The 27,694-nt window shown below is 37.8% G+C and overlaps 1 protein-coding gene across 1 annotated transcript; it reads right to left on the minus strand.

Annotated features, from left to right (window-relative positions):
- Window positions 1–774: 774 nt before the first annotated feature.
- Window positions 775–27,300, minus strand: LOC128527092 (espin-like protein). Its single transcript, XM_053499380.1, has 10 exons — window positions 27,007–27,300; window positions 22,561–22,751; window positions 18,668–18,854; window positions 17,986–18,168; window positions 17,732–17,863; window positions 4,068–4,211; window positions 2,982–3,129; window positions 2,642–2,775; window positions 2,340–2,504; window positions 775–2,241 (listed from the first exon to the last, which is right to left on the minus strand). The coding sequence occupies exons 1-10, from the start codon at window positions 27,298–27,300 to the stop codon at window positions 775–777; spliced, it is 3,045 nt and encodes a 1,014-aa protein (XP_053355355.1).
- Between the last annotated feature and the right edge of the window lie 394 nt (window positions 27,301–27,694).

The following is a 27,694-nucleotide window of genomic DNA, read 5'->3' on the forward strand; positions in this document are numbered from 1 at the left end:
TGGAAATCAATTGTCTTCAGATACAGGTAGAAGCATAAAGTACTCAAGGTTTTCCTGGTAGATGGCTATCTTGACTTGGATTTGTTGAAAGTGGACAGACAATGGACCAACACCAGCAGATGACATGGCACCGCAAATTATCACCAAGTGTGAGAACTTTACACTAGATTTCAAACAACTTGGATTCCATGTCTCCCACTCTTCCTCCAAACTTTAGGACTTTCATTTCTGATTGAAATTCAAAATTGAATTCCATTCTGAAAAGTGGACTGGACCACTGAGCAAAGTTCTATTCATTTCCTCCTTGGCCCAGGTAAGACATTTCTGACATTGTCTCTGGTTCTGGGGTGGCTTGATTGTGGTTGCATATACTTAACTAAACTGAAAGATACACAGATTTGCTCAAAATATTCTAATAATCTGAGATATTCGATTATTTATTTTAATGAGGTGTAAGCCCTAATCATCTAAATGCAAACAAAAAAGGCTTGAGAGAGATTTCACTTGTCCTGTAATGAATATAGAGTTTGTCCTGTAATGAATCTATAACTTTTTTAAATTGAATTATGTGAAAACTTTTAAAATTGTATTCTAATTTTCGAGAAGCACTGTGTGTGTATACAGTACAATAAACAGAGAGAGAGAGAGAGAGAGAGAGAGAGAGAGAGAAAGAGAGAATAAATAGAACAGCCAAGCAAGTAGGTGTCATAAGAGATGGGTGGGAAATGGCTACAACTAAAATTGCTTTTTAAAAATCTTCTCAATGCTTCTATATTATTCAAAGTCAAAAATCTCTGCCTCTTTTTGTTTCCAAAAGGCAAAACTCCTATCAATGTATTTGCAGATGTCATCATTGGTCAGGCTGGTAAAGTCTGCACTTCTCATCATGGTATCATCCTCATCGGGGGTTGGAGTCTGGACAATTACTTTGGGCACTGGCCTTATCTCTGCTTGTGGGCTTTTCTCCAGGCTTTTCTCTTGTGGAGGCACCTCGCTAAAGAACTTTATTTTAATATCCTCAAACCCGTCCTTCCATTCCCTATTTCCAGCCTCAATGTCTTGGATGACAGCCTTGTGGAAATCCCGCACTGTTTCCCAGCTATAATGACCCAAATGGTCAAAAACCTCAAAACACAGCAGGTGCCTCATCTTCCTCTCATCAGCTGAAAGGTCCTGCTCGAGGATGTGGAAGTAACCAAGCATGAAAAGATCAAGTGTCAGAGAATCATATTCGAAAGGTGCCCCATTCATGCGGGGCAGGAACTGCTCGGGTGAGTAGAGGGCCTGTTGACGATTAAGCCTCCGGATTTGCCGCGATGGAACAATTGAGATCATGCTTCTCCAGTTGCCAATCATTTTGTTGATGGCACTTCTCTGCTTAAAAAATTGGCCCAAAGATCCATGCTCTATCATCTTTTTTTGAGAGATATCCAAACTGGCCTTGCGGTGAACCTGGCTCCTCTCTGGCATCTTATCACTGTCCAGGCTGAGTTTTCTTTGGGCATTTTTGACAGCTACAGCATAGGCAGACTTCTTCCAGTGACCTAGGAACAGGACCACAATCCGCTCCTTGCGCAGACTAGTGCTCTCCATAACATTGTTCAATTCATCACTGTCACTGCATGAATTAGTTTGCTCTGCCTCTGCTGGTTCATCTTTCCCCGAGGGACTTACTGAGACACTTTCAGGTGCTTCTTCCTCTTGTACACACAGCTCTGTACTATCCTCAGAAACAGGACGATCTTTATTCTCAAAGTTGGACTTCAGGTTGCTCACAGATACCCCACATTCATGAATTTCATTTTCGATTTCCGCCCTACGTCCCCTGGCTGAATTTTGCCCCTCAAGGTTTTGAGAGAAGACAGTCACAAGTTCAGAGTTAGGCATTTTGGAATTAGACTCATCTGTCAAATTAGTCATAAGCAGTGACATGCTCATGACAATGCCAGATATCCGATTACACCACACAGGCAGCTTGACCTGTGTGTTTTGGTTTCTGTACTGAGTGTTGACAGTAATGTTGACAATGGGCGCTGGGAGAATGCTCTGGAGTTGCTCTACTAGGCGAGCTAGCTCCATCTCATAGCCCTTGCAGTTTTTTTGCATTGAGACACTTTGGATCTGCTTTTCCAGGTAAATGAGATCGTCTTCAGTTAACATCTCTCCAAATGGACCCAGTATGGCATTGTGTGCTTGAGAGTACCTCCAGCTGTCCATCTTTGCATATCGGTTCCCATTCTCCTGTTGAGAACAAAGTAAAACACATCTATTCTCTGTTCAAGAGGTCACTATAAGATGAGATAACTCTTTCCTTGTCAATTTAACATTTTAGCACATACCTTCCTTCTCTGGGCTTCATCATTCAGCAGTCTAGCCTGCAGCTGCCTCACCATCACCTGTCTCTTCCATTCAGCTATAGGCTTGCCCTTTTCATCAAGAGTTGGCACCAGGTAGTCAATATCAGATAGGTTAGCTTCCTCTGTGGGTAACACCACCATCTTATTCTAAATGGAGACAACAAAATAATGTGAATAAACACATTTATTCACATTTAGTAATCCCATAACTGCTTCTAGTGTTTAACTTGAAACAATTTCTATACAACATTTTTTCAAAAGGAATTAAATCTTCTAGTACATACAGCAGGAGTAAATCGTTCTGACAATCCCGATTTTCTCAGAGAGGTGATTGATTTCATATCTCCCAGTTTCATCGTTCCCAAAAGCTTTCTCCCTTTCTCTGGAACCGGTTTACTGGAGTTTAAGTTCTTCATCACTGCAATGACATGAGCATTATTTCTACTTCTCATACTGTATGTTTCTGCTCTTGCTCTGATCATATTTACATAGCCTGATTACCATTACTCACTATGGTGGAATTAAGTCATTAAGTGAAATTAAGGGAGGAAGAGTCAATAATGATGTCAGTTCCCATAAGCCACTTTCAGAGGTAAAAAAGCAGAGGAGAAAAATCAGGCTCACCCGAGCTGGCTATTTGGCTGTGCATAACACTGCTGGTCAAAGTCCTCTTAGAGGACAGAAGACGAGGGAATGGGGAAGAAGGGAGAGAGGGAGCTGGTGATTGAGTCCGGTGACAGGCTTCAGAGGTATTCTCTTTAGTCTCAGTCTGCTGAGGAGAATAATGAGGAAAATAATAATAATAATAACAATAATAATAATAATTAGTCTAATAATAATAATTAGTCTCATATTAATAATAATAATAATAATAAAGCAGATGGTATTTGCACCGAAGTGTCCTTCGGCAACAATGTTTTTTGCCCAGGTGTTGTATAATCACATCCCAATCCTTTTGAAGTTTTAGTTTATTACTACAGCTTCTGTATATATATATATATATATATATATATATATATATATATATATATATATATATATGTACATTTCAATGAAAACACTAAGAATATCTCCTAACCCTAACCCTATTTTTGTTCTCTTAAAGCGAAGGTGGGGCAGGTGTGTGTGTTGGGTAGCCGATAGTGGTGTGTGGCTATTCACACCAGGGTGCAAATAAACATTCCATACTACTTCTACTATTAATAATAATTTAAGAAGAAGAAGAAGAGAAAGAAGAAGAAGAAAAATGTATTGGATTGATGAGAAAAATGTAGCCATCAGCTATAAATACATAGAGTAAAACATTTAGCACTACCCTCATCTGTCAAACCCACCGAACCGACATTTAAGTAATTATGAACAGTAAGTGTTTGTTTTTTCATCATTTTCCTCATAGCACTTTAAATGTAAGATACAGTAAGTGAGGCAATTTGACAGAAATATTATTAGCATTCAGATTTTAAAAGGGGTGTTACTATCCTTTAATAACGGTCTACATCATCGTTCAAAGGATCTGGATATCCGTTCCTTAAAGCTAGAACTTGGTATACAGTATGTGATTAACTTTTTAAAAATCATTGTTATCCTTGCTGTTCCGGTTCAAGCTGAAGATACAGTAACATTACTCAAAACCAGTGCCACCAAGACCTCACAAAATGGGAAATAATCCCATATATTTTCTGATAAATCTGAAGTATTAATAAAATTAACCTTAAGGCTGTCCATGTCTCGTTGAATTTCACTGATATGTCTGTAGTAATCTCCTGAGCTGGGCTTCCGTGACACCACTGATCTCTTCTTCAGCTCCTCTTCCAGAGGATCACTCTCCTTCAGAAGCTGAATAGCACCACAGGGCTTAAAACACACACACACACACACACACACACACACACACACACACACACACACACACACACACACACACAAAACACACACAATTACTATTTAGTAGACTTATATCAAAGTTGTACAATATTCATAATAAGGCCTTTACCAGAACACTAGCCCTTATGCTGATCAAGGATATTAAGTGTGACTTATGACATGCAGAATAATAATCGTTGCCTTACAATTGACTAACAGGAACACAATAACAAAAATTGGAATAAAACACCTTTTATTTTCTGAGTGATGTACTGTATGGGCTGAACATAAAAGAGTGGGCCTGACTATAAGCATAACCAAACCCTGTCCTTATTTATTAGGATTTTATTTTGGGATAAATGTTGTTTTAAAAAATGTAAAACATAAACAATTGTTATATTGTTATATTACTCTACCTCACAGATTTTGGTTACCAGTTTCGATTATGAGCTCAGACTTCTGTCGATGTAAAGTTTCACATGTTCTCCTGTGTGCATGTGAATTGTCTTCCCACCTCATGGAAACATGCCAGCAGGCAGACTGGCTATTTTATCCTGTCCCTAGGTGTGTCCCTATTGTGCCCCAATATACAGTAGAGATTGGACGGCAATCCGAGGTGCATTTCCCCCTCATATCCAGTGTTTCCAAGGTGGGCTCTTGATAAATGTGACCATGTATGTATTTGCCAGATACTGTTAGGGCGAATTCATGCTATAGCCACTTCTTTAGTAGTGACAGCCACCAAAGCTACATAAGGAAAAGTTCCCCCTTGTGGACAATTATCAACCTTCTTAACTTGACATTAGTACGTTTAGTGTCTTTCATTAAAAGTATTTGTGAAATAAAAAGTAAGGAATAAAAATCAGTCCACCGATTGATTAGATTACATTTTGGTAAATCCAGTGCAGAAGAGATTGGAAGCATTTCCACAAGAAACACTATTAATCCACCTAATGAATGCAATGACTAAACCTAATTCTGCAACATACAGTAACTGTGCTCTCAGTAATCTAAACATCCTTTGCTATAAAAATAATCAAATAAAATAAAAGTTGTTGGTCTGATAGGGGCTAGCCAAATGTCCCCTTGTGGTCAAAAGCATTTGGGCCCACCAAAAAAATATAAATATTCCTATGCACATGTGCCTGTGCACGCTCACACACACACACACACACACACATGCTTGTAAGCACGTATGCACAAAACATCAAAGGGAATGCTGATATGCAGTAGTGCACTGATGTTGCTCATCTCTATGTGGTGGTTCTCCTTGTTTGCTCTCACATGGGCCTTTGATGTGCAAAGATCACAAAATACTCTGTGACACTGCACGAATGCAGCTGAGAACAGATTTCCCAGAAGTCGCCTAATTCATAAATAGGTAAACAGTGGGTGGGAGGAAAACATGGGTTATGAAGAGTCAAAAAGACAAAGAAATAAAACATTCTCCCATCCATTTATTCAGCGACCTTTTCACATCGGTTCAACGTCCTCACTCACACTCATCTGCTCCTACAAGTGGCTTTAATCAAAGCCAGTGGACAGTGTGGTGCATTTGGTTCCCATTAGCTAACACGCTCATCTGCAGCTAGAGCACTGAACGCTAAATCCCTGTAGTCCTCACATTCTACTCTCTACCTCACAGGCCACACAAGGACTGATAAGAAATTACGAGGATGAGGGAGGCAGTAAATACTCCGCATGTGGCCTTGTAGATGATGGACAAGATGTTTACAGTGGGATCATTAGTGATAGTGTTATATTATACTAGAGGCCCTTAAAAGGAACATGAGGTTATACAAAGTTGAAGCGAAGTATAACACATTGGTGTAGGGGGTGGAAGATATGGCAACATGATAGTAATATTTTGATGAATCATACTTCTTAACATATTACAGGTACAGTCAGTACTAAACTGTTTAATTTAAACTGCATGACAAATAATATTTATGCTGTTATTGAGTTTTAAAATGAAATTTTACAGTGCATGTATTGTGAGATCATAACGTAGGGAATTTGAGTATAAAACAGCTTGATGTTCTATATTGGACAAACGTTCCCCCAGAAGGTGTTTTCTTTGTCCATTGGATCAAATGCAAATTACAATCAAGCTTAAATGTGGTTATTTTGGCATTTTTCTTGCATACTGTAAACAATGACACTGATGTTCCCAGTTTAAGGCAGGATGGTACCTTGGTGTCTTCCAGACCATAGTAAAGTGGCTACACATCGCAATAATGAGTGCTTTTTGCAATAATGATGTACATTTTTTTTAACTGAGCTTGGAATCTGCAATTGATTACAAATGGCCCCAAGAGATGTGTGTAAATCTATCATCCTCTTTCTCAGATCTGCCCTGAGCTTATTGGACTTTCTCATTGCACTGTGTGTTAGTCAATCCAACGAATCCAGCAAGTGTTTTAGTCAATCCAACAGCTGCATTAGTTTGCATTACCATAAAAACTAATTCAGCTGATGAATGCAATGCCTAAACTCAAATTCTGCAACACAACTGTGCTCTCAGTAACCTAAACACCCTTTATGTTGGCACAGAGAGACTACCAGATGGAGTCAATAATAATCTTTAACAGGAAGTTGAGAGATCTTGAGTTGGGAAAACTAAAAGCTGACTATGTATATTTTTGACCATGTATGTGTAATTTTCTCCTTGTGTTGATATCAGAAAATCCAAAATAAATTAAATATTGGGCTCTTGGATTTTTTTCTTGGATTTTCTACTATTAAAGACGTATGTTGTAAAAAAATATTTAGTTTTTTTCCCCCAGAGAAAGACAAGTTTAAATAAATCATTGAAAGGCTAATATTACCCTGACTCCAATGAAGCAGGAGTTTGGTAGAATACATTCCTCTAAAGTGTCTTCATCGAGGGCAGGATAAAGATGTAAAAAAAAGAGCCATAGTGTTTGTGGGACCAGACACCTTTGTGTTGATGGTAATCCAGCCTTTTCACTCTCTTGAAAGACTTTAGTGTAGGTTTTTTTGGTCTCTAAGGACTGTGAAGGGATGGGGGGCTTCCATCAGCCAGTAACAGAATTCCTCTTGGGCTTCATTTACAGCTAGGAGCTCTCCGTTACCCACATCAAAGTTATATTCTGTGAGAATAGTTCTTTCGAGAAGTACAGTACGGAGCTGGATAGTGCTTGGGCTTCTCTACAAACCTTTTAAAATATGGATTCTACTCCATTATCCGATGTTTTATTAACCCTACTTTCACTCTAACTGCAGGAAGAATTGTGTCGGAAATCGTAAAAGTGGTAGAAAACTAAATACCACTATGACAAATTCCCCATATGACTAAAAGGTACATGAGACCAGCTCCCCAAATAAAATTTCCTTTGACCCACCTGTAGCTCGTGACACAGTGTTTTTGGAAAGGAAAGCTCTATACTGTCCACTCTTACAGAAATGCTTTAAAGAGCCGGGATGTTAAAGAATTGGCACTGTGAGGCTTCTCTGAAGGCTTCTGTAACTGTGTTGTTTAAAAGGGTGATCTAATGAGGGTTCCATTGGTATTTCTGGGGTCTCTTATTTAACTGTGAGATTACCAGTATGCCTATGCTGATAAAACCTCCTATGACCCCCTTGTAGAAAATGGCAAACGCATTAATAATTTCTGCAATCAATTCAATGTAATTGGAAAGGGCCAGGTATTGACTGTAATAACTTTGTCATTGTCCATAAAAACTCTAAAGTCCCCCCACCCCCCAGCATAGAGATATTTTCCAGTAACCTTGTAAAACCCTTTGGACATGGTGAACATGTGTCTTGTGACTGGGGGATTAGATCAAGATGTCATTTATATAGGCAATGGCGAAATTCCTGTTGCATCAAGTTTTATTGTATTTTCTACAATGACAAAGGCTTTGTTCTTCTTCTTCTTTGTGCCACTTTGTGCTACCGTAATAATAACCCAGTGGCTTTATTTTTGGGAGTGGCTTTCGATCACCTGGTTATTTCAACATCTCAATTTAGTGAGAATATTAGCATTCAACCTTTGACATCAAGTGATTTTTTTAAAGCATTCTAATTCCAGCTGCTGTCTGCAAATGGCAATTCCTCATTTTAGCGCTTATTCTAGAAGGTTTACAGAACAAGCAGTTTTAATTTGTTTACTTTTTTGCCATAAAAAACAGAGTAGAATAAGCTTTTGCAAGACCTTTACCTTGGTTGGAACATCTGTATATTTGTCAAGGAGTGCAATTTGTGGAGAAGGAAAAGATAGAGAAGGTGCCTCAGAAGAACCCAGAGCTGAAGTTATGAGGTTGTGGAGCATGAATCATGGCTATTAGCCGCTACTCTTCTCTATTTAGCTGTTTCTAGTTTCATTATTCTGTCAGACAGTAGGACCGGACACTAGGATATAAGGTAAGGGGGTTTTACTGATAACAGATCCAAATCGACAGAAAAAAAGCAAACATGCAATCGTCAGGTGATCAACAAACAATATAAAATAGATTCGCCGTATTTAATGAACAAACCAACCAGAAACAACAATAGGTTAGAATGCTATGGAGTGGTAGCTAAGACACTGATTTTTGTGATTAGTAAGATGGTAAATGTGAACGTGACAGTCTTTGCGTAGCACCCTGAGGAGTAAAATTTCATGCTAAATTTTAAAGTGACACTAATCCACAATGTTTTATATCTTTATAATATTTTGTTATAAAACCCAAATGAAAGATAATGACCATTTATTAAGTTCTACAAATAACATTTATATAGTAGCTGCCGACAGTGTATATAGAGACATATCTGAGAAAGGAAAACCTAATTCCTTAGGATGGAGAAAAACAAGATCAATATGACGTTGGAGAAAGTTGGCAGTGGCAGATGCTTAGACCTTTTTTACACATACAAATGCATGGTCTTTACACAGACCCTGTGGTTGATAGGCTTGTTTGCACCTACCATATTTAATATAAAAAGTACCGCTGCAGCTTATATACTATGAGCACCTTAACACAAATGACCATGTTAGTGTCTTTGCTATTTTGGTCCATTAACCAAATAGGTAATGGATAATTTATAATATGCATTAATAAATTTAAAAATATGGCCGAGACAATTAAGAACCAAGTCTTCACCTATTAATTCTCTCCATATACAGTTTCTATGGACAGTGCTCAGAGCAATGACTAGGTGTCGTTGCACACAACACTTTGCTTTATGACTTGGTAGCTTTAGGACTGTCCTTCTATGTTCCTATTTAATTAAACAACATAGTTTTAAATAATGTTCAAAAATTTACTCAGAAGAACAAGTATATGAAAATGACTGTAAGTGCTCTCACATTCTAACACAAGGTTCATGTTATCCTCAAATCAACCCTGGTCTATGGGGTTTGTTGATGGCACAGACAGGAAGGTGATTAACTCATTCTTTTCATATAATCACTTCCCAGCATCTTATGTCACATTTATACATCCTGTGTTCAGGCTGACGGCAGGTTTTGATGGCAGGTTCTCTCCCCTTTCACAATTAAACACATCAGCCCAAGATGAATCATTTTCAGGCTAAATAACATCAGAAGGCTGTGAGGCTTCAGTTACTGTAACTAAAGTGACACAAACATTTTAAAAACAGCTGGGACTGATAGCTTCTACTGTTTTCTTTGTTCTTGATGTAGCAAGTTGCTACGCTTCTATGGTATCAACACAATTAGAACTGTCGTCTTCACAAAAAAAAACTTATATCAGTGGTGATTCATTGGACAAAGTTAGACAAAATATGCTAATTCCAATTCCCTAAACAACAACAACAAAACAATATTTAATAAGCTATCAGGTTTTTTTTTTTTTATGTAAACAGCTAATCTGAGCATAGTTCCCTGGCAAGAGTTACTCACCAAAATACTCTGAACCTGCAAGTAATCCACAGAACGGCGGCTGAGAACTCGCTAGCACTCATTCTGCTGCTCAAATCCAGTCTCTACCTTGCACCATCAACAGCAGAACAATCACTAGCGAGATGGTACTACATCCAATAAGCAATTCACTCTGATCGGAGAATGTCCTCAATAATTAACACAGTGGATTGGATAGCCAGTGGTGGATTAAACCAGCAGCCACATGCAAACAAACAGTGGCTCTACGGAAAAGTAGCAACGGAAATCTGTCTAATCAATTGAAGAGCAGATAGACATCGAATCTTCGTTTCTGACCCTCATGCTCCTTGGCAGCTCTGGACGCAAGTAGATTAGGAAAATCATTATTATCGGAAATAATCAGTAATTTTCCTGCTTATCTTGGTTTAACAATGTTTTTGAAAGTCATTTTTATCCACCTGGACCTAAACATTATCTGAATTTAGAATAAAAGGATCACTAAACATTTTATCTTAAAACAAAGGATAAACATTTTTCACCATGTTCTTTGTTTTGTACTTTTGGGGAAAACATTAAAACTTCATCATGGAATTTTCCTGTCAGAAATAGAACCAATTTAGGAAGCCAAGATTGCTAATTCATTAACAAAAAAGCTAATGAAATAACATTATCAAACTTTCATCCTGCTCTTCTTTTACATAATTACATTTAAGACTGCATTAACGAATACGCGCAACACCTTAATCCTCATTACAGGCAGCATAATGGGCCTGTTGGCATGGTTGTCTATCCCATTGTGCCTAGTTCCGACTGGTCTTCCCGGTTCAGATATCACAGATCAGTAACAGCAATTGTTTTCGAACAACAACATGTTGCTGAGTCAGAGAGTTAGTGAGAAGATCTGCAGGAAAATATATGGTGCCTGAACTTATCAGTGGTGTGTAATGCAAGAATTGGCTGCTCGGAGGCTTGAAGAGGTAATTGTGATTAATGTTCACCTCCACAGTTGAGTGGATATACCCTATATACTGTAAAAACAAAATCACTGTCTCAGTGAAAGGAAGCACATCATCTACCATCAAGCTGCCCAGATCATTGCTCTTAGATTATTTATTTTCTTTTTTTTACAAGCATACCTGGCTCTTATGTCCTTCATTAAGGCAGTTGATCTCCAAAAAAAGCATACAAAGTCCCATGGTACAGTGTCACTTTACTAATCAGCATGACTTTCATTTTGACTTTGTTCATCAGATCCATGCCAGTGCACAGCTGTTCTAGGAAGAATATTTGGCCCAATTGTTGTAAACATGATTTAACATCAATATCAGGGCATTAAGGAATCTAACAATGAGTGTTCTTGTAACAGGACTGTATGCTTGATAAGAAACATGTTTGATGATTCTGTTTCAGTAATCAAGACCATGTTAAAGGTAGAACACAGCTCTGTTATCACCCCCTAGTGGATAAGGCACATCGTACTCACAATGGACATTGAACGCTGAGATCTGGAGTCAAAGATTGATTTCAACAAAATACATTGATAAAGCTTCATATTTTCTTACAATACAATCACTTACAATCACTGAAACGCAAACTAAAGAAAATAGAGCCCTATTCAGTTTTAAAGGGTGCTGGTCATTTTAAATTCCCTTATGCGTCACCACCAGATGAACACAGATATAATCATGGGTGGATCCACCATACAAAAGATGCTCCACAAAAAAGCAATTCTTTGCCAATAGAAAACAGCCAAGGAATAAGCAACGGTCGTTATACAACTTACACTGTTCATAAAAGTAATGCCTTCCGCTTGCTGCACAGTGCCATCAGAAAGTTCTGTTTAAGAAATTATAAAATTTGAACATAAAATGATTTGCACAAAATATGATATAATATAGATCTAAAAAAAAAACTTTAATCACTGCCTAGAAACTTAAGACAATATACAGTATTTATGAGACCTGATGTTTATGCTGTTCTCCTAATAGCAAGTGCTGTATGAACAGGTCTAATGCCGCACTTTATTATCCTTCATCTACGATAGTAAAACACATTTAAAATTTTTTTGAATGAGAGCTGGCCTTTTCCAAGCTAAAGGGAAATAAGAAAGGCATAGATTTGCATTGTAACTAAAGCCTATGCTTTGGTTGTTGGGTTTCAGTTATAAAAAAAAAAAAAAATGCTTAGAGTGGTGGGCTCCATTTAGGGATGGTGACCTCGTTGGGATGAAACCAAAACATGAGGAAATGCCTAGCACGCAACTCTCTGGCCAGCATCCCAAACAATCTATTACAAGCACCATGAGGAAATGAGAAGGCCTGACCCAACTGTGTTAAGGAGGAACAGAGCTATAAAGACCACAAGTCAGTGTGCAAATATGTAACACAGAATGCAATATAATATTTATATATATTTGTTTTTAGGGAATGATGAAACTTTGTGTTTTGGAACATGAAGGATTGAAATGGAGTTAAATAAACAATAACATGACCACATTCTGTAAAATATTGCTGCAAATTTGAGAAACATCATATAATAAAATACATTTGCTCAAGTCATTAGTCATACAAACTGATTCTTGCTGAAGTGAATACAATAGTGTCAAGTTTACATTATCTCATGACATTGTTATTATCTTTGCTAACTTTGCTCATCATGTTTTGATGTGACAGTAAAATCAAACAAATTAGCCAATTCCTGTAAGAACAAGTCACAATTACAATATGCTTCCCAAGATTTTATGAGTTATACATCTTGAACTGCTGTTACCTTTTATTTTCCATTGCATCATTAACCCAAGGAACATTAAAATAAGGAAAAGATAAAATAAAAATAAAAAAGTCAGGTACACATCTAGGGCCTGTTCTGGATCACATTTCTGCTTCCAAGCAGCGGAACAGTAAAAACTCCGAAACTGAGCTGCGTGGATCTCGTAACCGGCTCTACCTTAGCCAGACCAGTGGCGAGAAGGTAACTGATACACTCAAAGAGTGTAAAGAGTGCATACAGCAGCATCAGATGCCACTCCAACCTCGCTGTGCTAATTAACTCCCTATTGTTCAGAGGGGGTGGATCATTTCCGGAATTTGAAGCACCTCAGCCTTCAATCAAGATTTAAACCACAGATTCTTCATTTATTCATTTACATCCTGTCAGATTGATTGGATCTCAAATTGATTGAAGTACTGTACCTAGGCAAGCTTTCACTTTAAGCATGCAGAATGAGCTTTGCATGAAACCTGGCAGCAACTCCACTGTTTAAAACTTTTAAATAACGTGCCATACTTAACTTTCATTGTATTATTCAAAAATGTATACAATGATAATGTACATGATAAAATTCATAATATTATAATAAATACAAAGCAGAAATATCTTCCATGTGTTTGAATACCTGAAAAGTCTTAGTTTTTTTTTAGTCTTAGTATGTTTTTATTATAGCTTATTCACTAAATGCCACGAACCAAACAAAACGATATAGGATAAGCAATTAACTCGCAATTGGAGGGTCAACACATAGAGGAACATCACGTTTAAAGGTCAACAGGCCTAAAAGGCTAAAGACAAAAAACTCATGGAAAGTACTAATAACTAATTTAAATAAGTAGTGTGCTATAAGAGTCTAATTAAAACAATAGAAATTTGAATTAAAACTTGACTCTTCTAAATAATAATGGTTGTAATGATTTTGTACTGGCCAGGATAGAAAGAATTAAAACATTTGTACATTTTCATTTTATTTCCATTTTATTAACTGTCTGGAGGCTGCAGAGTGTTTTACTGTATTTGGAAATATTATCACATTCCCACACTTCTCTCTGTACATTTTAACAGTGGTCATTGTCGCAAAGCAGCTTTATAGAATTATAAAAAAAATAGGGAAATATGTATAAATGTGTAAGAAAATATGTATAAATCAAGATAATAAAGGTTTTGATGATCGATGAAGTTAAGCAGATAAGACTCTGAGACTCCCAACAAAAAGAAAAATGCATAAAAGTTTGCAGTCCTACCTAAATTAGGAGTTTATCACAATAGGTGATTCACACGCTCCAAGCCTGCTCTGTATAATAAATGTGGCCTTAAAAGTATGTTTAGGACAACCTCAACAAGGGGGAATATCCCGAGAACCCCTCAAAAACACTAAAAAACCCTGCTTCCATTTCCAACAACCTACTGTATCTTTGTCAAGTGGGGTTTTCTGCAGTGACGGCAATGGAAATGAAACTATGGAGCAGGCTGGACAAAATGAATACACTTTGGGTGTCATTGTCCTCGATCACTCCTAGATGGGAAGGTCTCACTGCAGGGAAACAAGTTCAGGACTTACTCTGATTCTGCATTATGGTATGTTGTATTACTGGTCATATGAGCCCAAATTTGAGACTTAGAAGGTGTACTGTAAGGCTTGAAGGTGTAGAGGTGCTTTGCTGGTGGCACTGTTGGTGAATTTGTCAAAATTAAAAGCACACTTAACCAGCATAGCTACCAGAGCATTTTGAAGTGACAAGAATCACCCAAACTAAATCCAATAATGATGGTTTGGGATGAGTTGGACTGGAGAGTGAAGGAAAAGCAGCCAACATGCACTTCTAACAACTCTTTTAAGATTGTTGGAAAACCATTCAATTAGGTGGCTAAAGTAAAAGGATCTAAAATATAAAATGCATTTTTGTTGACTACATAATTCCATATTTGGTCTGAAAAAATGGTACTGTGTAAATATATACAGTATTGACAGCAAGCTAAAAGCCAGTGCCTCTTGACATTGGACATGCTTGAACAAGACAAGGCAAATACAGAGAACATTCAGCACCTTGTATAGCTCGGCTGTGCGAGAGGAAGGGACAGTGTGCCCTAACGCACCAGACCTGGGTGCAGATAATCAAATCAAAAATTGCTTTTTAAAATTAGTTTTGGATTACAAAGTTTCCATGTTTCCGGGACAAATTATGCTTGCAATCCAAGGTGTAACTGTACATGCTTTTTTGGGCTTAGCAAAATTACTATAGGGCTTGGGAAACTGGAAAGACTGCCACAGACAAAGCAGCCTGCAACTGAGCCCTGCCGCCTGCTTGACCAAATCACCATCTGCTGTACTCAGCTCAGCTCACCAGCGTGCCTCACCTGAACGGAACGCGGCATGCGGGTGGAGCAGGGCCACAAGCTCCAGAAACTTCAAAGGCGGAGCTGTGCCATATACCCCGAAAAACTTCAAAGGCTAGTAAAGAAAGCCCTTCCAACTGAACACTGCATGAGAGAGATTTTGACAAACCATAAGCAAAAGCCAGAATGAACCACTCTGCCACTATAAAGCTACCAACGAGGACTCTTCTGCACACATAAGTAGCATGTGAGTGGGACAATACACTGCATCCCGGGGATGGCATAAAGGTGAGCTTGCAACACTGATTGTGCACCGGCTTTAGCGCGCTACGCTGATGATGCACCAGTATAAGCTCCTTGCACACGCTACGCTGTTAGTGCGCTAGTTTATGCATGCACCGCTGTCCTTCTCCCTGTATCCACCCGTTTCATCAGTGCTGCCACTATGTCTGCTTAAGTTTACCATCTTAAAACGCAAGGAGAAAGGACCACCTGCTTGAGCTTTGCATCTGGGACGTGTGTGCCGCAGTGAGCACGGCCAACCCATCTGATGGTGAAAATGGTGTAAATGTGGCCAAACAGGACACTCGCTGCACCTGTTCAAGTTTGGGGCACCAAAGCGGGCGTACTGCCTACTGCCAACATGCTAGAGGTCATGGCACAAGGGCAGTTGGACAAGACACCGCTGTTCAACCTGCACAAACAGAACGCAGTTGGAAACAAGGGTGATGCTACACTTCGGCAGTGTAAGTGCACCTGTTAAGTGTCTGCCAGTGAACCAGCAATGATCACGGCTGCTGTGTTGAAGTGCCAGCAGGAGCCATTGCCCACATTAACAGACTCTGCCACTCCAGCCAAATGCCCCTCTGCCAGATGGACACTGCCTGGATCTGCATGTGCAACCCTCACTGATCTCCTTTCCGTCTTTTCCTTCCTCCCTTCACAATCCCCCAACTTTTTTCAAATAACCTTAATAAAATGATCCCTTTTCCGTAAGACCTCACCTTGTGTCCGTGTTTGGACGTCTTGTTAACAATACATTTATATATATATATATATATATATATACACACACACTGTATATATACAGCTACAACTAGCATATGCATTAAGAATACACAGTATGGAGGAGCATGATGTTACACAATTTTTCAAAAGGGCACAGTTGGGAAATGTGCTAAATCCAAAAACATCTGCACTCACACTTACTGCACACCATGTGTGCTTATGAGGAGATTGACTTTTTTTTGTATATTGCATTCAGTGAATGTGGCCTTTCCAACTTTACTACCAATGTTCAATGTTCATAGCTTTAACAATTTCTCAAATTGCTATTTACTTGCCCAACATACAAAATTAATGACCTTAAGAGTTCTTTGAGGCCATCGAGGATAAATTAAAGCTCAAATGGGAAAGCTCCCTTCAATAGCTCTAAACTACAGTATGCACTAAGATTTTAAAATCTCTTTTCAATCTACCTTCAGAAGTAGATGCATCAATCCAAACAAGTAGAGTAACTGAGTGGAGGCTTTGGGGTCAAATGAATATGGGACATAAAGTACAATTTCCATCCAGCTTGTGTGCTGGGCAAAACGATTCCACATGGCAGAATAAGTACCTGGCGTGATTGCTGAATCTTTTTGGCTAGTTTTAATTTTGTTTAATGTTTTTTGGATGATCGTCATTGTGATGTGTATAGGTAAATTGCTGTTTTAAAGTTCAGAAAGACGGAAAGACAGATACAGACTGCCTTGTGCCTCAAAAATAAAGCTGCACTCACATTTTTAGCATTATGGTTATAAGAAGCATAACATTGAGGCTGACACTAGATTAAGCCAATAATAACATGTCAAGGAAAATGTAAATAAACTGTAAAATAATATCTAGTAAATGATTTGGAAAATGACGTATTGGGCTGCGTGTAGTATGTCTGTAATAACACATTAATCAGTACCAAAGGCATAATATTTTCCTGGAAACGGCACAGTTGAACTTATACATGGACTATAACATACAAATGTGGATATGTAAAGAAGAAGTAAGATGGCAAATAGAAAGACAAAGACATTTAAGAAAAGTGACATCTTCACTTAGCAATCCCCAACATTATTTAGGATAGTAACTACCATATCCGAGTTTATTCTAGGAATATTAAGAGTGAGGCAGAAATACATACTATATGGTATGCCAGCCCATCACAATGCACCACTCAGCAATTAGGCATAGCCAAACAATCTAGCTTTTGGGAGTTAATGGCAATCAGAGAAGCCAGATAATCCAAGCTCTGGATTAAACCAGGGCAGGAGCTCCTCTACCAAGCCGCCCATTTCCAAACATTTGGAATATAAGTGTGCCTGAATAATGTCAAAATCATTAATCTCTTGTAGGGATAGTCTGGACGGCCATTCAACTGTAAAATTACATTTCTGACTATCCAAGTCAAGAAACAAAAATGCATATTTTGGTGGGTTTTTTTCAGGTAGCCAACACAATATTTTAACTGAAAAATATAAGCTCTTCCAAATGACTTCATAGCTAAAAGTAAAAAAGTTATCCTTACATCTGTCATCACTGAGCGCAGGTATCTGGCACACTCATAGTGACCATTATATTCAGCCAGATCTGCTGCAGTGAACCCATCTACATCTCTCTCTGAAGGGCTGACTCCATGGTTCAGAAGTATCCGACAGCACTGAAGAAATCACATTTTATCAATGGTTCTGATTTAGGATGTAATTTCTGACAATCACAAGAGAGCTCCCAGCTTCATGGGATGTATTTACCATTTTCATAGACACAAAATCAGAGCCGTACCTCCATCTCTCCATTCTCTGCCGCATCATGTAAAGGAATGCCACCCCAGTGATCTTTGATTACTTTTGACCCCATGCGCAGCAGCCTTTCAAGGATGCGACAATGTCCCCCACTGGCAGCAAAATGCAAAGCAGTGGCCCCCTCGTTATCCTGACTCGACAGGCTGATGTCAGTGAAAGAGGCCTGCAAAGAGGAGTTTGGCACTGTTTAGCTGGCACAATAAACTGATAGGAATGACATGAAATACAAGTACAAGAACCTGGTGTTTCACATACAGTATGCATTAAAACACACACAAAATAGCTTGGACTATGTTTCAGGATTGAGAGCAGAAGCAATATGTTGTTTGAATCGAAAGCAATTATGGAAAAGATTGCATGGCAGAAAGAAAAATCAGACAGATAGCTGACAGCAAACTCTTATTTCTTTCAGAACCACACAAAATATTAAATAATTATTAAAAAAAAAACTGGCCCTAATTAAAAAAGGGTACCATACAGTATGTGGTTTTGCTATCGGTAAATGTTGACATATCTAGTCTAAGATGCCCTTGAAGAAGTAGAAGAAAGTAAAAATAAGATACGGCAAGTAAAAAGTTTACTTTGCAAACAATTTAAAGTATGCAAAAATGCCCCAAAACAAGCTAAAATTTCAAGGATTTATAAAAAGCTCTTTAACTAACCAGCCAGACAACAAGAGAATGGTGGCCCATGTGAGCAGCTGCATGCAGAGGTGTCATGCCATCCTGGGCTCTGAGATGCACATCAGCTGCACAGTCCTTCACTAGATACTCCACCACATGCAGGTGGCCCTCCTGACAGGCCAGGTACAGCGGCGTGGCTCCCATGAAAGTCTGACGGTTTACACATCTGTAAGAGTTTCAATCAGCATATTAATCTCATTTTAAAGAGCCCATACTGTAGCATATATTATGCTCTGCTCATCTTTAACAAATACAAAACCCAATCATTCCATTTGTTATCCTCATAAATTAGCTAAGCACTGTTAGATTATAAATTATACAGGTAGATATGATTGGACGAGATTCATTCCACTGGGACATGTAACTACAGTATATGTACTGTATCACTCCAAAAACCAAATTCAAAACCAGACACGGAAGCACCTTCAGCAGGAAAACATATCTGTTCATGTTATGTCATCTGAACTCAACACTTTGTCTCCTCAGTAATTGTTTTTACACTTTTCTGAATCGCTTCTAAACAGTCTGTGTTTTGTCTATGTGATAATACAAAAGGTAAATCCCTTTATAATCCATGATCATGGCCACTACTTGGTGCGTGGAACAAGGGATTGTACATCCTAGCATACTAGCTTTCCATTTAATGCCATTTGGGATTTAACCGAAAGATTTACAGAATTGCCTACAATCTCCATGGTTTAATCTCCTCTCCCTTTGGACAGATATTCATTTGCTAATTGTCCGTGGCCAGCTCCAATAATCACAGTTAATTAGTTCCGCTGGTCTGAGACGGATATGTGTTGGCAGAGCAAAATAACTGTCTAAACATATGAAAAAATCATAATCTGTTGATAATATATATTTATTACTCACTGGGATAGGTATGGGAAGTCAGTACCACGTGAAAAGATTCATACTGGAAAGTTTTCCTGCAGTATGGCTAGAGCTGGAGCAAGGTTTCAGTACTGTATATTTTGGCGCATACTGTACTTAACTGATAGTATCACACTTTGAATGACACAAACACATGCTGTTTCTTTCCCCAATTCTCACCAATTAATTAATTAGATACAGATATTATAAGTTTAACAATTTATTTGTTGGTATCTTATAGCCACATCATAATTTGTGCTCACAAAATAATAACTGGCCTAATCATATAGATTTGGACACATTTCTTTTTAAAAATAACAACTTTGTAAATTCCACTATTATTATTTATTTTTTTATTTTTTTTAATTCAATGAGTTCACTTTCTGAGTCTGGTTCAGCTCAAAGTTTCTCCTTGCTAATCTCCCCTCAGGCTTAGGGGCACAGACCCAGTGTTGCTTTGTGACAATGGCTGATGTTAAAATCACCATGCAAATAAAGTTAAATTGAATTAAACTCAGTAATAAAAATAACCTTTCAACTTAGAAATAATAATTTAGCGTGGAATAGTACAGAAAAGTAAATTCTGAAAAGAGCTTTCCTTAATTTGTTAAGCAATGAGATCAGATGGAAAACTTTTTTCTTTAGAGCCAAAGATTCCAGTAATCTTACATGGTTTTCAGCAGATATTTCAACAAAGTCACACATTGTGCTCAGATCTGCCAAGATAACGATCTTTACTCTTATCTGCAACTCATCAAAAACAGAGCTCTAAATATGAACTCAAACACTAAATATGAATTTCTCATCCAAAGCTAAATAGTCCTCTTTGTTTTACTGCTGTGAAGTAATATCATAATCATTATGAACGACATGTTTTACAGATCTGTGCTTGTTCTATATGGCAATTTCATTTTGTGGTTTATAGTTATCTGAAACTATTGTAATTAAGAATTGGGTGCATGTTAATGCTTACACAATGGTACTATTACTGTAGGTTTGCTTTCCATGTTGTTCGAAAGTTGTTAAAAATCCCTGAGAGTAGTTAGCAAGGCAAATTACAGGTTTATTTTAATGTTCTTGATCAAAGAAGATATTGATTGTACGACAATATCTATACACAGGGTGTTCACATAAAGACCTGTGAAATCTTTTACATGCTAAAGGTTTATCTTTAGGAATATTTGTCTGGCATTTTTGGTTTAAAAATGTGTGAGTGTTAAGTCAAGTGAAACTTTGTCTGCCTTTATTTCCCTACAGCTATTGCCAATTTTTTTTTTTTTTTTTGAGAACGACACAAATATTAATTCAAATAAAAAATTGTATGAATAATTAGTTTTTTGGTGTATGAGGTTGAGCAATACCATCAGTCCTGTGTCATGCCAACAGTACAGCATTCTGAGACAATTTGTGTGTGTGGTTGCTTTTTAGCCTAGGGAGTAGACTTACTCAAAATTCTGCCTAATAACACAACCATGAATAAAGAATTATAAAAAAACATCATCCAAGAGCCTCTTCTCTCAACTAAAACTTCTCCCAAGGCAACAACAGTTTGGTGACAAACAACGCCTTTTCCGGCATGATGGACCTCTTTGCCATAAAAGTGAAAAAGGCAAAAGTGAAAGTGGCTAGGCAACTCCCCAGTCTTTAATCTCATTGAGAACTTGTAGTCAATCCTCAACAGGTGGGTGGACAAACAAAAACGCACAAATTCTGAGCTCCAAACATTAATTATGCAAGAATAAAAAAATTAATTGACAGCATGCCATGGCAAATTGCAGAGGTCTTGAAAAAGAAGGGTTAATGCTGCAAATATTGACTCTTTGCATAAACTTAATGTAATTGTCAATAAAAGCTCTTGACACTTATAAAATGCTTGTAATTATACATCAGTATACCACGTGACATCTTTAAAAAAAATCTAAAAAGCACTCAAGCAGCAGACTTTAAAAATTTTATATTTGTGTCATTCTCAAAAATTATTGCCATGGCTGAATATAATCCCCTGCTACACTTTTCCCAGTGTTTCACCAGTGTCTGGATTCTGTAAAAGGAAGGAAGTTTTCTCAGTGAGCCAGAGCCATGATCAGACTGCCTGTGACATATCTGAAATGCTGGCCTTCCAGGAACTCCTATAATGGACCAAGCACGTGGATTCACTTGGAATAATGTCAGGATGGTACAGGGATGTAGCAATAACTCTCAGCCAAATTCCTGCAATATGCAAGTGGTGTTGAATAATTGTGTGTACAGTTGCCACAGACAGATGCGTCTCTTCTGTAAGTTGGTGACATGTCATGTTGATTTGTAAGAAACGGCCGTTCCAATCACTAGATGTTCAGATGAACAACTGCAGTGGAGTCCGCGCCGCCTTGGCTGGGATAACGGATGTATGGTGTTCTTTAAAATGTTTGCATCAGAGACAGAGTTCGGTGTAAACACAAAAACAACACAGTAAAAGGGGAAAGATTTGTAACAAATCGGAGCTGATTAGGTAGATTATTCCAGTTTTGTAGGCCATTAAACGCCATAAGTATTACAGTAGTCCAATCTTGAGGTTATAACAGCATGGATACCATTTCTGGTCTTTGTTTATCACAGGAAATGCAGTGTTTTTTCTAATAAGCCAGAAGTTAAACCAAATGACCAGTGTTGTTTATCTTAGAAAAACACTATAAGGACAAAGGCATGTGGCCAACTGACCATTTAACAGTTATTTCGTTCTTCTCCACTGTGTTGCGAAAAAGTTCAAAGCACACAATCGTCTGGAATTCTATTGTGTGGTGTATTTTCAAATTTTTATTTTTTACAATTATTATTTACTGGAACTAAGGGGATCAAAACATGTTAAAGCATGACGATTCCCTTCTTAGCATTGAAGTGAGCCTAATACATATATATATACATACATATATATATATATATATATATACATATATATATATATATATATATATATATATTAGTTTTATTTTTTTTTTACAGTCAGTCCATTACGGTACCTTGGAGCTTTGCCTATTAAAAGTTTTAGACAGGTAAGTTCGCCCCTGGCGGCAGCATAGTGAGCAGGGACAGCACCACAGTCAGTTTCCTCCTCAGCTCTGCCCCCGGAGGACAGCAGCCAACCAACAACCTCCAGCCTCCCAAACCGTGCAGCAAGATGGAGTGCAGTGGTCCCTGCATCATCCTGCTCCTGAATAGAACAAACCAGAACCATACAATTAGATTTATTAAAACTGAATAACAAACATACAGTAGACACACTAGAATGTTTGTAGGGTTTTATAGAAAGGCATGAAAGAACAAAAATGTGATTTAATAAAAAAAGAAAGAAAAAACTAATAAATTAGCCATGCTGCACCATAATAGAACGATTTTATTATAAAGAGTCAGATTGTTTTGTTAAGTTTTTAAAACAAAAAAATGGTTTCTTTCATCTTCAGTAACTGCTTTATCCTTGCCAGGGTTGCAGAGGATATCTGGCACCTATTTCGTGAATTGTTTTTTTTGCATTTATATGACTACCACGAACATACTGCATTTGCAAATCAACTTATCAACACAGTTATTTAAAGTAGAGAAATTATTAAATGTTGTGTGTTTCTATTGTGTTGGTGAAACAATAAATGGATCTGTGCATCACCACCCAAAAGGGACAGACAAAGGCTTGGTTTATATAGTGTGTTTTAAGAGTGAGCTTAGGTTTGTTTTGCATATTTTAGCCTTGACTTCTTTTTCAATGAGGCAATACATGGCAGGCTTTGCCAAAACATTAATTCTAAAGATTGAGTCAATTCCAACAGCAAGCCTGCAACTTGCAAGCAGTAGTCTTCATTCTGACACCGAGCTGAGCTTCTTGTACATCATTAAAAACAAAGTACCTTCCTTTGTGTAGTTATGATATAGTTATTAGCATCAATAATATACATTAATATTTACATCATATGTAAATTTCATAAAAAAAAAAATAATAAAGCTCTAGCTTTTGCAGAATTAGCCTAGCTTAGCATAGTATTTGACCAGAGGTAAAAACGGGAATAAATACAATGGTCACCACCGGCCTCTACAGTACCTAGTTGGACTACTGAGTTTTCCTAGATGGATGAATGGTTGAAGAATAGTATTTGTGTATGATATTTGGTGTATATAAAAAAAAACCCTAAGAAAAAGATTTTTGATTCAGTTCAAAGAGATAAAGAGAGGGTGTATTTCATGTTGGCATTTGTACTGTACATAGTGAGCATTCTGTGACAACATACACTTAAGCAAACCAAATCTCCAAACTGGCCCTGCATCACATTCACTACTCAAACAGTGTAATTAAATTAGGGAACTCATCTTTATTTAAATGGGCAGAGGAAATGTTTATTAATTATTCAAGCCTCATACCATGTTGGCATGCATGGCCTTACAAAATAAAAACTCTCATTCACATCTCTCTTACAAACTTCAGCAAGACCACCAACTTGGAATAATGTTATCGCTTTAGTGAATGATAACAAGGCACTTAAAATGTGTACTTTAATCCAAAGCATATGGCCATAAATTTGATCAAGAGGTTGTTGAGGTTAAAAGAACTGGTTTGCATTAGAAGGAGAAAGGGCTGTGGGGTCTCAGAGGGGCCACATGGGCCGCACAGTCCTCCAATAAACAGCGAGCCCCCTTGGCCCCATCTGCTCCTGATTAGAGCAGTCATGCAACACTACTACACAAAGAGCAAACGGAAAAAGTTCAGGTGATGTAACTGCACCATCCACACTGTCCTGCAGCTGATTATGCATAGGCTTATATTTATAACAGGTGGAACAGCCAGTGCTAGTGCTGTTTAGCACATGGACTCACTACCGCCTGAGAGATGGTTCATAAGGCAAGAATTTAGTTCCCCCACTAACTACACAAAACATGCTTTTAGACATGAAAATCTTACACAAGCACAATGACAAGGTCATTAAATGTACACTAGGTGGCCAAAGATTTGGTTTGTGTACACATGATGTATTTACATCCTAGTATAGATTTAGTCCTCCTGGGGTCTGTTCTTCGTACGTCGCTTGACACATCCGAGATGAACTGACACATCTAAGATGAGATCATCGTGCTAATTACGATCTGGCTAAGTTGGTTCTTCGAGCACACCTGTTGTTGATGATTAGTATAGCTGGATTGAGTTGTCTAGGATTATTGCGCGTTCGTGCGTTGGTTTAAAAGGCGATATGCATCGACAGTAGAAACACTGATCACAAGCCACGTGTTATGCGCTGAAATGCCCCCCTGCCATGGATTGCCCCCCTACATAATCGCTATCAAATATTATATTAGAACACAAATTCATAGGTTAATGGTTTACAAATTACAAATGACATGAGAAAATAAAATAAAATAAGCAATATGAAAATAAATATGTTGTATATGAAAAAATTTAAATGTAATTTTTTTTAATACAAAATGTATCCTTTTATATAGTTTATTTTATAATAAAATCAGTTTCATTCAATTTTTCATTATAAAAAAATTATTATGTATAAATATTTATTTGCATATTTATGACAAACCCCTGAAAAATAAATGTGTTACAAAATAAACAATATACAAGAATTTGTATTAATGGTCTTGACAGCTGTCTCGTGCCTAGGGTTTATTATAATAGTAATATCATATTTAATAATAATAATCCTATGAATTTATGTTCTAATATAATACTTGATTATGTGGGAGGGTCAGATGTGACCTCACCATTTCAACCAATCATAACCCGGCAGGAGCGCAGCCTAAATCCTTTTTACATGAAATAAACCTGCTTCCGAGCAGGTTTAAGCTTACGGACATGTTGCTATGACAGCAAATGCGAGAAGCGCATCGAAGAACGAAACAATCCAAGATCAGGACAAATCTATAACAACCAAATCCAGCTAACGGAGTTAGCGACGTACGAAGAAAGGACCCCTGGGGTGTTAGAATCCCTCTACCTTTCTGGGAAGACTTTCCATTAGTTTTCAAGCATGGTTGTTTTGCTCACTTCATCACAACAGCATCAGTGAGGTCAGGCACTGATGTTGGACCCTGGATGCAATCACCATTTACCGTTCATTTTCAAAAAAAATTTCACTTAAGATGAAGTCAGGAAGTGGCGCAGACCACTTTAGTTCTTCCACAGCAACCTTGGCAAACCATGTCTTCGTGGAGCTTGCTTTGTCACATGGGTATGTTGGAAAAGGTTTAGCCTCCATACCGAACTACTCCCTCCATGTGTTATACAGTACAGACAATACAGTATATGAACTGAAAAATTTTACATATTTCACCTGTCTGATTACTTTTTAAATAGCTTGTGATATCAATGCGCATATTTTATATATTTTTTAAAAATTGTCCCCCTTAAATGTTTTAAACAGGACAGCATATGACTTTGCATAATCACGACAAAAAAAAAATACAAGTGAAAACAAATTTCGGACACAGTAAATGTGTCCTTCACAACATCATGTGCATGTTTCAGATAAATTACCAAAAACCTAAAATATAAAACAATTAAAAACCATTTTGTATGTCACAACCTACTATAAGTACATGTTACCTTAAATTTTAATTACTAACAAACTTTATAAATTGTGTAACTTTGGCAAAGGTGTGTGAAGCCATTTAACATTTCAAGGTTGCCTAGCCATCCATTATATGCAAACTCTGTTAACTAAACATATTTACTCCCTGAAATATGCACAAGGCTGCATCATCCAAATTTTCTGAAGGTTTTGAAAAGGAGAAATAAATGTTCTCTGGTTCATTTTTCCTTTGTTTTCAATTTATATGCATGGGCATAAACTGTGAATCGTAGCCACATTAGAGACTGAAATAGGAACATGAATAAAAATATATAGTTTAAGTAAATAAATTCAGTGCCTTAACGGTCATCATGCAGATTAACCACATTTGCTAATTCTATGCTAAAAAAAAATCAAAAAACAAAATTGTTGCCCGAGATGGGTCAATACTACTTCTGATGGGTAAATGCACGTTTGTGTTTAAAGACTTACAATGGCAAAATGACACCAAAATCATGGAATCAACCAGTTACAACACGCCATAAATCATTGTAATGTCTCTTATAGCGTTGTGTCATTTATAGGAAAACTGAGATGTTGTGACTTGTTTTATGTACTGTGTAACAAAGCATGTGAATAATATACACTACCAGGTAAAAGTTTAACACTAACACATAGTAATCATTATTGGCATAATAGCGGACAAAACAGTATATAATTAGCATTCTGTAAGTACATATGGTTAACTGCCTAACCAAAAAGACTAATAACATTATACAGTATTAATATCCTTCTAAATAAACCATATTAACCTACTGTATACAAAATAAAAAGGAGTGTGGATCCTTGAGACTAGACATGGGTATCTCCCTTTTCTCATTCACATTATAATAAACACTGAAAGCTCACCTGCACACTGCATCCTGCTTTCTGTACCAGCCACTGCAACTCTCGCATGTGGCCTGTAGCAGCTGCATCATGGACAGGAGTAGCACCATTCAGAGCCCTTCTGGTACCTAGCAGCCCTGCTTCAGCCACAAGGAAGCGCAGGCAGTGAAGCTGGCCACAACGCGCTGCATGGTGAACTGGTCCTGCCCCCTGGGCATCGACAATGGATGCTGTCAAATGCCCAGCTGTGAGAAGCTGCTTTAAAGCTTCTAGATCCCCAACACGAGCAGCAGTTATGGCCTTATGCAGCACCATCTCCCTAAAAAAACACTGGCCATATGAGTGCAGAGTAGATACTCTCTAGTGAAACCCAGCTACACCTGATCACTCACTTATCCAGAGCAAGCTGATACCAGGGTGACAGCCTGCTGCCAGGCATGATAGTGTGTGTGTCAATGGAAGAGAGGTGCAGGTCAGGCTCAGTGAGCTGTTAAGTTAATGAAAGAAACATAGCTATGGCACAAAACTGTGGCTTCTCATGGACCAGCAGCCATTTTCATGCCGACTGACACAACCCACAGAAAAGGAACAAACAATACCTATGAAAATACGAATAAAAATCTGAAGGCATATGAAGGGTTAACAGTGATCCACAGAGCGTTTGTTGCCACTTGAGCTTCATTTTAAAGGCTCGAGTGAAATATTTATG

This window comes from Clarias gariepinus, chromosome 6, assembly GCF_024256425.1.
Source record: "Clarias gariepinus isolate MV-2021 ecotype Netherlands chromosome 6, CGAR_prim_01v2, whole genome shotgun sequence".
In the NCBI taxonomy this organism is placed as follows: Eukaryota; Metazoa; Chordata; class Actinopteri; order Siluriformes; family Clariidae; genus Clarias; species Clarias gariepinus.

Bases quoted from the DNA above. Each gene is read 5' to 3' on its own strand.
- LOC128527092 (XM_053499380.1), bottom strand. From the start codon at position 27,300: ATGGTGCTGCATAAGGCCATAACTGCTGCTCGTGTTGGGGATCTAGAA. The intron at 18,855-22,560 runs GTACCGTAATGG...AAACTCTTACAG, and splicing joins TTAATAGGCAAAGCTCCAAG to ATGTGTAAACCGTCAGACTT. The intron at 2,776-2,981 runs GTGAGCCTGATT...ATGTCATTGCAG, and splicing joins CAGCCAAATAGCCAGCTCGG to TGATGAAGAACTTAAACTCC.